At 46.0% G+C, this 13,334-nt stretch overlaps 1 protein-coding gene across 1 annotated transcript in view; it reads left to right on the top strand.

The window, feature by feature from the left end:
- The first annotated feature begins 1,179 nt into the window (after positions 1-1,179).
- LOC105288222 (nephrin) overlaps positions 1,180-13,334 on the top strand; it is a 309,061-nt gene continuing 296,906 nt past the window's right edge. Inside the window, exon 1 of the mRNA XM_011354326.3 lies at positions 1,180-3,545. Within this exon, the coding sequence (XP_011352628.1) occupies positions 3,461-3,545 (85 nt within the window). The 5' untranslated portion in view covers positions 1,180-3,460. The remainder of the gene's footprint in view (positions 3,546-13,334) is intronic.

Below are 13,334 nucleotides of genomic sequence, written 5' to 3' on the forward strand. Positions count from 1 at the left end.
ATATTTCTATGTGTTTTTTAAATATATAATAATGTATTGTAACCGTTTTCATTTTAACCTTTTCACTCTCAAAATGACCATCTTTTATGTTTATGGCGTAATTAATGGAAATCCAATAACGGAAATAGGTGATTTGTCGTGGCATTTATATACCTTACTATTTTATCAAATATTAATGCGTGTATCGGTGCCTGGGTACTTCCGTTGCTTTTGACCTTTTGTGTCGCATATCAGTAACGTACGTACATTACATTCCGGTACAGAAGTTTCGAGTAATATGCAAATATTACGGTGCGGCTAATTACATGAGTATCGTAACAGTTTCAGCGGACCGCTTAATTTACATTGGTCGTTATTTTACAATTATGATTTAAATCATTTATTTTTACATCGTACCCCTTCGCACGATAAATAATCCGGAGCGCTACCGTCTGCCTTCTCTCATATCTTTATTTATTTTTATCTTTTAATTGTGTATTTGCGTACACGTAGTCGGTAAATTGTTATCGGCATCTCTCTTTCGCGTTCTACCAATGTGTAATAGGTATGCAGGCAGTCCTCAGATATAGAAACAGGTACGTATCTCTAGCGTACCATTCCCTAGAGATACACGTTCGCCGCATTACGTAAGCATACCCAATTATCAGCGAGCACAAGTTAATATTAATAATAATTATTTGTCTATTAAAATCCACTTCTCCACGTAGGAGAGTACGTCTCAGAATCGGTTGAGTAGGTCTGGCGCTCTTTACATGCTCTCAGATGCCAATCGACGACGTTGAGTATCAAATTAAGCACTCGTCGCGGCGGAAGATGTGTACATGAGATCGGACGCTACCCTCTTCTCGTCTCGTTACTCACGGAGGGTGAAATATCCGCTGGCGAGGCTTACCGGCGGGCACCGGTAAACATTTATCGATGCCATCTCACATCGGCCACTCCGCGTATAGTTCTACTTCGCGAAACGGAGGGGAGGAAGAGATATGACACGGCGGGGTGCCAAAGAGCACGCGTGTGTATTCAGCTGGGGCATCCCTTTCACCTCCGTGCCCACTCCGGCGACGTGCATTATTCGAGTATGCGCCCTCTTAGATACAGAAACAGACATCCCTTTCTGCCGTAGTATCCCTCGAACGATGGTGGCGGCGGCGGTAGTGGTGGTAGTGGTGGTGGTGGTGCACGAGCCGAAACCCCTTTTTCCGCGCACCTCTTCCTCCGCGCCGCGTCCACCTCCACCGCCACCTCCTCGGGAGGCTTTGCAGGCTGCGCGTCCGTCGCGGCGCCGTTTACTCGTCTTTTCCGTCAGTGTGCCGTCTGCCGTCGGTCGAGAATCACGTGTTCCAGTGGCGTGTCATGGTGCGTCGCGAGGGGTGGTTATCGTGTGTCTCTGCGTGCCGCTTGCAAACGATCGAGCGATAACGGCGGAGAGATTGCGAGAGAGCGATCAGAGATCGATGCGCGACGTGCCGGAAAATTTCAGCCGGGTATGCCGGACGACACTCGTGGGACCCGGTCGAGTTAGATGCGCGTTCCGCACACATGTCAACTTCACCCGCGGGCATCCTATGAACGTAAATGGGAATAATTCTTACGTGCTGCCGGAAAGCGCGATAACTGACTTACGTCTTCTTCTTTCTTATGGGACTCGTCGCATGGACGTGTCCGCTGGGGAATCACGTCTTCGTCGCTGAGGCATGCTCGTAGTATCTCTGACGTGCTTGTAGCCTCTCGATTTTCGTATGTGGACGCAAGAGATGAAATGAGTTGCCGCAAAGGGATGAATGAAAATCATCGGGAGATTCCCTGACTTGGTGATCCCGGTGCCGGATGATCCCCTTGGTCGATCGAAGGATCCAACGATGGCTGCGTGATCGAATTCACTGGTTTCCTCGATCTTTCTTCGAATCGATTCCAGGTGGCTCACAACCATTGCTGTCCCCGAACGTGATTGCAGGCTTTTGTGTCCCCTCGGTCGTTACTTGGACCGATTCCAGGAAAACCCCAAATCTGTGGTGGCCCAGCGTGATTGAACATCTCCGCAGTCCTTCGGTTTTTCTATATGTATCGCGATTACTCGCCGTCGACAAACCTGTGTTCGAAACGGTGAACAAGTATTTCTAAGTGAACCAGGATATCTATACCTTCGATCTCTTATCGAATATGTTAACGTTTTGAATTACCTTCGTAAATCACGGCGAAACGACGAGCGTTTATCCGCCGCGAGGATCGTATTCTCGAACGTATTCCAATCGTGCTCCGACAAGGGGCGATTGTACGCTAGATTGTGTCGATTTTGTAATTAGCCTGATAGATGAGAGTCAGATCTTGATCATTAGTGCGAAAAGACGATCGTGCCTCCGCAAATAACACATCGAAGTAAAACTTTACTCTGATAACAGTGATAATATCTATATGATGGACAGCTGTGTCATAATTTCGTGAGATAAGCATCCAGAATCTCGTTTGATTGGAACTATATACTTACATCGACCGATCATTAAACCCTTCGCTGCTCACCGTTTGAGAGGAAGAACCCGACACTCTAGGCCCCTTGGTGGAGAACGCGTTCTCCAGTTTTTCTTCGATCCCTTTGATAACGACGTTGCGAACTCTACCTCGAGTCGTACCCTGGTCACTGAGGACCATGGTGGACGTTGCGGGTTATCGGCGATGGTGGCGCTTGGATGGACCGGAAGTGCGAAAGATTTTCTACCGCCTCGGAGATTACTGCTCCGCTTGTACCACTCTTTAATAACGGACGAACGGTGGTGAAAAGGGAACGAGGGTGGAGGAGAGAAGCTTGGTGAAAAAGCAGGAAAAAAAGAAGTGCACGAGCGGCAGAGAATGCGCGGTGGGTGCTTTAATTAGTGTTTAATTAGAGACGAAAAACAGAGTGCACGGCGCCAAAGCCGTGGGTACCGGAAACGCTTCTTGCGACCGGTAGACCGGTAGTTGCGCCGCAGCCGGAGATCAACATACGCGACGGGGGATGCGGCTGTGGAGGCGAGAACACAGCGGGTGGCTACCTTAGGTGGATTGGAAGGGAACGCTTATCATCGGGATCCCAGGCCAGGTTTACGTCGTGCCGGGTGTCTCAAAAAACGCGCGACTGCGCGGATGTGCAGGGCTCGTCACGGACGGTGGTGGTAATTATCGGTGTCGCGCGAGATCGCTTCTTATGAGTCCAACTCGCACGGGAAGGGGATGCAGCCGGTCGAGCTGATGACCGTGGCGTGATCGAGCTGATGACCCGCCGGCGAGTGATTCGGTGAACACTGAAAATGACGACTGAACGTAACGTGGTGCTCTCGTATCGGGTAGAGGCTCATAGATGAGTCCGTAGACCGGTTGTGCTCTCGCCACCCCGAAGACCCCGGTGGAGAAGTGCGTAATCCCCCCGCGACGTCGAGTCGCGCATAATCTTTTCGTGACGAGGATTTACTCGGAATAACGAGAGAACATGTGGAGTGTAGTGTTGTTTCTCGGACTAACGAAGGCTGCCTCGTACGTTGCTGGGAGCGGTACCATCGTCGATGAGAAATCGGGTATGTCGGTGTTGTGTACTACACTCTTCTTCTTCTGTAACCATGTTACGGTGCAGTTACTGCTGCGTTTGAACGAGCGAGTAACAAGATCTGCGTGTTATTATTAGCGTCATGTATCTTGTATTTCCTACCATTATCGGTTCTTTTCTTGCTCGCCGGACCCTTTGCTGAACGGCCTCCGATACCTTTACGCGCGCATACCCGGCAGTGGATGCAGAATATAAAATATTATTGTAACGAATCGCTCCGATTTTGCGTTGATCAGTTAATATCTCGATATGCTTGTCGATGCGATACGAGCGGACTGCAAACTGATTTCACAGAAATTTCTCCCGATTTATTTGAGCGTTCAGGTTCTCTCAGGTTCGTGGAATGCTGGTGATTGAAATTTTGATGCTTGGAACAAGCTGTGTTCGAAATAATATTTAGGAAGAAAGCAGATCTCGGAGAACGATTGTTTTGCATATGAATAATGTTCCGAACGTGAAACGGAAATCTCATTCGTTTTATATTTTTATGAGCCGGTTATCTCTGCGTATTTCTATAAAGTTTGTACGGACTGAAATTACTTTTACTCCGTTTCCTATACCGTACACTCGTCCTATTCTGTAGAAAATATCAGATAGGACCAAACTTTATACCGGTATATCGGCAGACTTCAATTTTATTTTCGTCTGGCTCTCATGATAGAGAACGTCGCGACGAGAACCAGAGGCAAAATATATTTTTCCCAGGACCAATCAATGAAAAACAAGCGGACGATCGCTTTCCGGCATCGATGATCCCTATTCGTTTCTTTCTTTTTTTTTGAGCAGAGTCGTTAACTCTGTCTAGCGAAAATCGGATCCAATCTTCTTTCCGTTTCACATAAAATAAAAAGATAATTTGTACAATCATAGGAACTATATTTATCCATATTATCGTACAATTATCCGTGAAACCTGCGTAATTGTTACAATTTACTACTTTACGATTTTACACATGAATCTGAACGTTACATGTCATGAACATGGTCATAAACAGGCATGCTAAAATTTATTTCTGGCAATTTTCGCAATTTAAGGTTGTAAAACAATTCAAGTTAATTTTTATTTTGTTAATTTGTATTTTATTTGCGGGATTAATCGAATGTGCTACGTTAAAATCATAAAATAACATTGTGCGCGAAATGTAATATTGAAATTACGAAATTGGGTATTGCCAAGGAGCCGCCGTGGAATTCATGATTTCACACGTTTCACACGGCAGACATTTCCGCAAATCCACGATGAATGATTACGCGCGGAATAAGAAGCTACCAAGGAATATCCGCGGTTCTTTGCTGGCATGTTATGAGGATATCACTTTGTTGATACAGAATATTGCAGGAACGTATCAAGAGCTTACGGCGGTTAAATACGTTGTGCCGTTTCTTTGAACGTCTTCTCTCGTTTCGTCGACCATTCAATTATTTTTATGAAAGCTTTAGGCAGCTACGCTTGTGTTCGGACGACATAAGTAACGTGGTGGAAACCCCTGACCTTATTATAGCGCTCGTGTTCCAACTTGGTACCACGCAGACACAATTGCAGGTTCCTCGGCGCAGTAAAAAGGAAAACGAAATGTTAAATGCCGAGCACAAATTCGCTTGACATATATCGCGGGCTTGGAATTTTTCTCCTGTTGTAATCGTATCAAGATTTCAGGGCACTATTTTCAATCTTTGCCGGCGCATTCCCAAGTGCATACCTGTACGGCGGAGAAGAAAATTTCTACGGTGGACTTATATCGAGATGTTAATGAGATATGGCAGATTATCTTATAAGCGGATTCACGCTGACAGTTTCCCGATAATGCTTGATATTATTTAAAGAACAGACTCGAACAGTCTTCTTTGACGTTCGCTGATGAGATCGATTTAATAAAGATTTTCTCTCTAAGTAGCTCAGTGACATTCGTTCGTTTAAGTACTGCGCATCGCGGACAATGTACGATTGCCGCCACCGTAAACTAGTTCAAACTATCTCAAAGTCATCGCGCGCAGCATACATAGCACACGGACTGCATTTTTCACGAGTGCCGCTTATACTTGGCGCCACCAGTGTAAAGCTTTGAGCGCGTAATCAAATTTCACATACACATAAGATTTCTTTGACTGAGTTCCGTATTGATTTTGCTGTATATTTCGAGTACGGAGTGATGCAGGTGGCAATACAGTTAACCGAACGGAGATTTCCCGTGCGAAAATCCGCGCTAAATCCTGTTTAAATTTCTCCCTTTGATCGGCGATTTCGATTGCGCGACTGCGTTTATCATCGCGATGTCCGGCGAGCCAAGTGAGAACGTATTTTTCATTTAACGGAAAATAATCTTTTCGCACGCAAGCTTGGTGCGCGTCGATGAAGGAATTTTTTAATAACGCTCAACAATCGAGATCTTCTTACTTGGTATTCTGTTTCGTGCTTGTTGGAGACGCCGCTTATACCTTGACATTTACTCTGGCCAATTGTCTCCGGCGTAGTTCCTGATGCTAAACAAGTTCACCGAGCGCCGCCAGGAATTCGATTAAGGCGCCGCGATTCAGGCGCAAAGATATTCTACTCCGTCAATCAGGCAGGAAGGTCTAGAGATTCCGTTCCGGTGATCACAAGAGATTGACGACGATCCAGTCGCTTATCCGTATTTCCGGTGGAAACGGTAAGGGTTCGATTGGATTTTAGCCCGCGCGTTCGTTTACTTCCGCGCTCTCAATTGCCGGAACGTGCACCCTCACGTCGGCTTTTCTTCGCGAGGCTTTGAGCATGTACAACAAATAATAATTGACATTGAATATCTTTCATTCACTGAAAACCCACGTCATTGTTAATCTAATGAGATTAAGAGTCTGCAGTGTGTAAATTTTTATTTTCTATCAATTAATTCTGCCTAACAATTATACCTATACAGTTTCAGCAAAGAGTAACTTTGTCATTTATTATCTCTTATCGGACAAAATCGTGGCTAATCATATTTACTGCAGCCAATAATAATCTGCGTGACAATATCTTACCTTTCCAATTATCGACGTCTGCTCGAATCTGTCGATTGCATGTTCTTTTTTTTTCGTCTTCTGGACGGCGCGGCGTCGTAATACCGCTTCTTCTCTTGTGACAGGAACAGATCTCGTGCTTAAGGGACGGATAGGACTGGAACACGCGTAGGGGTGCAAACCGAGCGGTACGCGAACACAGCCGACGACACGTTACTCGCGAATATATTAAAGGGTATCACGCTGGTGTGTGCGAGGACGGACGGGTTTGGGCAGACTGGAACTTGGCCGTTATAATAGGCGAGGCACCACCACCAAGTTCGGGAACTTAAGGAGGTCGGAGGACGGCAGTACCGGGGGTGGGTCGCAAGCCAGGGAAGTTCGGACACGTACTACGATTTTGCAAGTACTTCAGCGTCGTTTCTGGATACGGGACGGCGCGGTGCGACGCCGCGACGCTTTCACGGGGCCGTCTCGGTCTTCGGGTTCTTCAGGGCTTAGAAAGACGTCCCTTCAGGTTTTCATGCCTCCGTGTCGGTGCTACAGATGGACGCTCTCAGCTCGTTTATTAATCCACTCCGCGTTCACGGTGAGATTAAATCGTCTCCTGCTGGCACGCGTTAAAGATTAATAGCGAGGCGGGGATTGCTGGCTAAAGAATTTTTAATTCTCGGATGAGGTGTGTGGGACGGTCGTCGTTTGCGAGCGCTGTTCGCGATTTTACGTTGGCGTTGGAAGGTAACTCGGACAGTCTTTGAACAGACATTATAAATATTGGCATATCGCGAGTGGGTTCTCAGTATTGAAAGCTTTCGAGATTCAAGCGAATATGCAGTCGCTAATATGAGTTTTTAAATAACGTAGTAGGATGTAGACTAGAATTCTTACACATACATGACTAAGAAAATCTCGTATTTACTTCCTGCTGAAATCTTAATGATACCCATCAACAATGTGATTTAAACTTTTATACAATCTCTCGATTTTTGCATTATATATATCTCAGATATATTTTCTTTTCATTTATTGATCTGGCAACTGCAATTACGCAAGCTACGCAATTACGTCACTTGAAAATGCGAGCGGACAAGCTGCGCGTGTCGTAATAACAAAAACCTGTTCGAAATGTAACAATTATCGACTGCGACATTGCGTGTTGCAGGGCGGCCTTTGTCGAGTGTCATTTGCACGCGCGGAAATATCGTGGTGAAAACTCTATCGGCGTTGTTCAAAGCACATGAATTACACACGATTACATTTTCGACGCTTTTGAAAAAAGCCGGGCAGATGTGAAAAGACCCGATAAAGCTATGCCGGATTTATTAAGTAATGGATATCTTTCAGCCAGGACAGCGACGTGCATGATGTACAATTGTACACGGATATCGTACATACAAGTCTGAGTGAGGAAATTTATTTTCGCCGCTTCTTGTTAAGGGTGGCTTTACAGAAATACCTCTGCCCTCCTATAAGATTCATAGTTATGACACAGTCACTTACTCGAGTGCCCTAGATTTTTCGTCGTACGTCCTCGTGATTCCGCCTGCACGCTCGTGTTTTATGGAAGGGATGTTCGATAATTCTTACTGAGTAAAGTCGCCCCCATCGAACCTGAAACGCCAGCAAATGTCGCGACGTATTTGCATAGTTAAGAGGACACTCTCAACTTGTTACTATTAATTATTGATGTTTCCGGTTACCGAAAAAAAACAAAATGTAATGGCAGTCGAAAATAAAAAAACAAGATATACGTATGGAGGAAACGTAAAACTGGCTCTCTTTATTGCTCTTCATGATAGATATATCTGGAAAGCCAACAGTTACACTAATAACGTTGCGTGTGTCGAGTGTCATTCATGTTGTTTTTGTACCTCGCTTGATACCGCGATTTCTGTTATTTAGCGTATGAAACGTACACACGGCATTATGTAAAAAGCAATTAATAAATATAAAAAAATACTCGATAAATCGCACGTATCCGTAAATCAGGAAGCTCACATATTTATCTGTTTTTTTTTAAAGAAATTAAAAAAACATATGTCTGCAAATGTTTGCAAAAATAAGTATATGTAAATTAAGATAATGTGCGTAATAATGTATCGCATGTATACGCGTGCTTGTATAATAAGATAACAAGAGAAAGATACATCATAAATACTATGCTGCGCATGTTTCCCTCGTGCAATGTAAAATTGCAACTCCATAAAATCCGAATGCGAAGGGATCGAACGCATTGTGCATTAGGTTCCAGTTAACCGTAAACATCTCGAGATGCCGGTAGCGTTTCGTGAGAAAACTCGGTTTACAATATCGTGTGTAGCGTATATATGTACGGCGGGTAATGCGGATGCGGATAAAGAAGAAAAGATTAAAGTGCTCGTGGACGCGGGCTGCTCCACTTCTTCCAAGTGCAAACACGGACAGGCAGGCAAGCGGGCAAGCAAGTAAGCAAGCAAGCATGCAGGGAAAGCAGGCATGCACCACCACGAGCATGGTAGTCGATAAATAGCGAATACGAGCGACGAACGCGTCTTTAAAAATAGAGAAAACGGGTCTATTCGCGATCAAAGAAAAGACTGGGGGCTCGTATGCGACCTGTCGTTGCGGCGCGGGCGTTTCGTCCTGACGTGTGCACGACATGTACGTGTACGCGCGTGATACGCGGATCTCAGCACGTGCTGCTAGCAAGCATGCTTCCATCTCTCTCTCTGTTTTTCCTCTTCCTCTCTCTGTCTCTCTCTCTGATGCTGCGCTGGACTGGCGAGGGAGCTGCGCGAAGAGGGTGTATCGAGAAGAGGGTCGAGTTTTCTTTCTCGAGGTGGTTTAACGAACCGATCCGCCGCAGTTTCCTTCCCACGGCTTTTCCCGAGGTTCTCCTTGCCCCTCGGCTACCATCGGTAGTCTCTGACCGTCCTATCCTTTCTACTTCCGTTTTCCATCCTCCACACTCGCTACGTAATGCACCCTTTTGTCGTATGTGTCTTACCCCGCATTTTCTTTCGCCTCCTTGGGCTACCGGGCTCGTTCGCTCGTGCATTCGCCCCTATATTCCGGTAATCTCATTTCTTAATTTTCACCCCACGACACACGTACGACGCCTACTATATTTCTTCCAATTTCGCAGTGGGGCGATAAAGTGCCGGCACGGCCGATTGCGGAGGACCGAGGAAGAGAGCAATTGCTCTCGACGAAATAGGCTTCCCGGCCGCGAGGGCATTTTTTATTAGAAGGGCATGAGAATTAAATTCATCTGCGGAGAGTTACGCACATTTCATGGTGTACGTGAGTGGTCTGGGCGCGGATAGTAAAGATTCAAGCCCGAGAACGCTTTAGATAGCATCGCTTGACTGATGGTAACGCCACGTTGATACAGTTGACACAGCTGACACAACTCATCTAGATTACGTGACTGAAGCGAGAATTAAAGTGCGTGACTACCGTGTATTGGCAAACTCGTAGAAGCTGTATCATCCTACTCACGGAAATTGCGCTTTGTATTTGCATTCCAAGATACATCGGCTTAATTCGTTTTATAGTTGAGCGCTATTTGAGAATGCCGGAGTCATAGTCGGCGTGTCTCCTGTTAATGCGATTGTATTGGTATCTGCTGCTATTTTATAGTTCTCATCCATTATACGTGTGTACCTCAAATTCGCTCGAACTTGCCACCACTTAACACGTACGTTTTCAAGTAGAAACTCTTTTATTCCCGGCGCGATTATCGCGCGAGGTCTTCATTTCTGCGACTACGTGACCTGGGGCGAAATCTCACGAGGTGCGCATACAACTTAACGTCATGCTTTATTGCCGCGTAATTTTTATCCCGGGGCTTCACGATTCATTGACTGCCCCCGCTTTCTTTGTGATACCGATCGATGGGACACGGGAAAAAAAGGATGGCGAGCGAGTCTCGCCGATTTCGTTTTTTCTCTGCGCTCTTTTCAGAAACTTTACGCTTCGCCCCGCGGCAGTTTATTTCACGCTGTGACATCGCCGGCACGATAATTCCTTGCGTAACTCTAATCGAAAAGTGATTCCTCTCGCTTAATCGCGAGCAACTAGTTAATTTTCGAGATGAAATTTTCATCGACGCCGACGACGCCCGCCAACGACGTTCGACGACGGAAAAGTTTCGTCTGAAGGAATGGAAATCTGTCGGCTTTGTAATCAAGGTAAACCTCGGAAAACAGATTGCTCTCGTCTCTCGTTGTGTTACGAATGAGTCTTAGACCTGCAGTCGCAGCCTTGGCAGTTGACACGATTTGCGCGGGAGGAAAAAAAGAAACGAAAAACAATAAAATTGATCGTTCGACATTAATGGTGGACAAAACGGATTATCGTACGTACGACATTTTTCACGGTGCGCGCCCCGTTGTTTGGCTATAACATAATTCACCCGTCGCCGGCTATATTGTATTTGTTGTTAATATCATCGGCACGTGTATTTGTTTAGTGGCCTCCGCGTTTAAACTGTGAGTGATGCATAGAGTACTCCGCATCAGCGAAGTTAATGCCCGGCTTGTCGCTTGCTGTTGCCATTATCGATGCAACGAATTTGCAACGTAATACTATGGAGGAGTAAAATGCAATTTTAGTTTCGGCGTTAGCGCCGAGATTTGTGATACTTTTCCGTCAACGACTCGCATAAATTTCCCGTATAACGCGAATTCCTTATCCAGTTACTGCCGTCTTCCTCAATCTTCCGCCTTGATGGTGTACAATTTAGCCGGCACGTACGACCCGAATGTTTTCCAGCTGAAACAGTAAAGTAGACAGGCGTGGAAAACGTGGGGCGATTAACGTGCACAGTGCAAATCATCTCTCGACGTGCTATCGGTTCTTTCATGCTCTAGAACGCGTCCTCCATTTACACGGGCTACCGACCTTTGATCATTCACTGTATACTCGATGTTGACATATTTCTAGTAAGAGGCACATAAATGTATTTATATACCTCGGCCACACAGGGGATCGCCTGTGCCTGCGAGATCGATGCAAATAATCGGGCGTTTCGAGGATAACCCGGATATCCCGGATAACTCCGACAAATCAGGATAATTGTTCGAAAAATTCGCCACTGGTGTAATTTATCGATCTGACGAGCAAGAGGTATGTGCGCGGAACTATTTTTGCGGAATTTCACGCGTGTATGAGAAATTGCGCGACGCGCGCGCTCGCAAACCGGAAACGTGTCTCTCTGTGTCGCATAAAATTACGATTTTTCGCGATAACCGATTTTAAGGACGGCACATGTCGTCCACTTCGATTCTGTTGCTCGGGATTGACGACTTTTCGTCGACGTAAGCACATAACATGTCCCAAAAAACGATATCATGCGAATTTGTCAATTTGGATGAAAAGAGACACAGAGATGCAGAGAGAAAGAGAGCTTTCGTGTACCTCGATTTGCGCGGTGCTCGTTTTATTTGTATTTTCGACTCAACCCGCCGCCGCGAACCCCTTGCTCCAGATACATCGAATCCAATATTTCTCCGGCATTCGTATCCCCCGTCGGTTTTCGGTGGATGCATCTCGGCTTTAAGCCCGATTCTGTCGCGTCGACAGTTACAAACGAGACGTCCTATAACTGTCAGCGATGAGGGAGCTCCCGAAACGCAGGAGAATCTTCTTTCTTTGGAATTGCATGCAAATATCGCGATCTCACCCTGCGCGTCCGGAAATTATGCCTACCGCGTGCGTTATTGTGCCTGTAGCTTTCGCGGATCTAGCGAATAATGTGCAGAGGCGAACGAGATAGAGAGAAGAGAAAATAATTGTGAATGCATGGTAATATTATATAACATTTTCTTTCGGATTCGTCTCGAGAAAGGAATGCCATTTTTCTAACAAGAATACTGCACTGATCGCAACGTGCCTACGTCGCTCAGCTGCGTTAGAAATCTTTGGCAATGCTTTACTGGAGACTTATATACGGGAAAGGTTGAATACGTCGTGGTTTTCTTGTTCCTCGTGGCATAAGATATTTATACGTCAACGTCAGACTTCGCTTATTGAGTCAAGTCCGCAACTTCCACCGCGCACGTAGAATTCTCGCGCTTCCTCACGGGTCTCGCGATGCATACCGCGAGTTTGATGCACGCACGCAGCCGGAGGAATTTTCGTCTGCACACCTGCAATCTAAGGTGGCAACCCTAGGTGGTGGCAGTCGACACGGAAGAGAGAGAGAGAGAGAGAGAGAGAGGGATCGAGATTGAATCTTGGCTTGGCGGAATCGATTCCGCTTCCGGCGTTGTCTCACCGAACGATTTCAGGTTATTTCCCATCGTCGATTCTTCGCGACGCGCCAGCGGAAGGGTTCGGGATAAGCGGGAAGTGGTGAAGGCGGTAAGATACGGGGGATATAAGCTACTTGTTTCAGCCCGCATCAACGGATCCGCACGGGATATACGAATTTACTTCGAGCTAAGAGCCGTCACTCGTCGCGTTTCCTTTTTTGTCTTCTCGGATTCCACATTCAGCCTTGGGTACCTTTGCGGATGAAGCTCGCAGTGAACTTTCCACGCAGCCACTCGTGATAGAACGAAAGCAACGTAACATTCCTTTTCATGCGACGTGGAATATCAGAAGACCGATGTGACGATAAATTAAGTATTCAGTAATCTACGCGCTGCACGAGGCTTGGATTTTGCCCGGCTCTCACCTCGAGTCTGTCCGCGTCAGGATCGTTAAGTAACCGTAATAAAATCAGTAATGCGAAATCGATAATCTTCCTTCGTTAATATGTCTCCAGCAGCGTTATCGCGTAACTATTATATTATATT

This window comes from Ooceraea biroi, chromosome 11, assembly GCF_003672135.1.
Source record: "Ooceraea biroi isolate clonal line C1 chromosome 11, Obir_v5.4, whole genome shotgun sequence".
Lineage (NCBI taxonomy): Eukaryota > Metazoa > Arthropoda > Insecta > Hymenoptera > Formicidae > Ooceraea > Ooceraea biroi.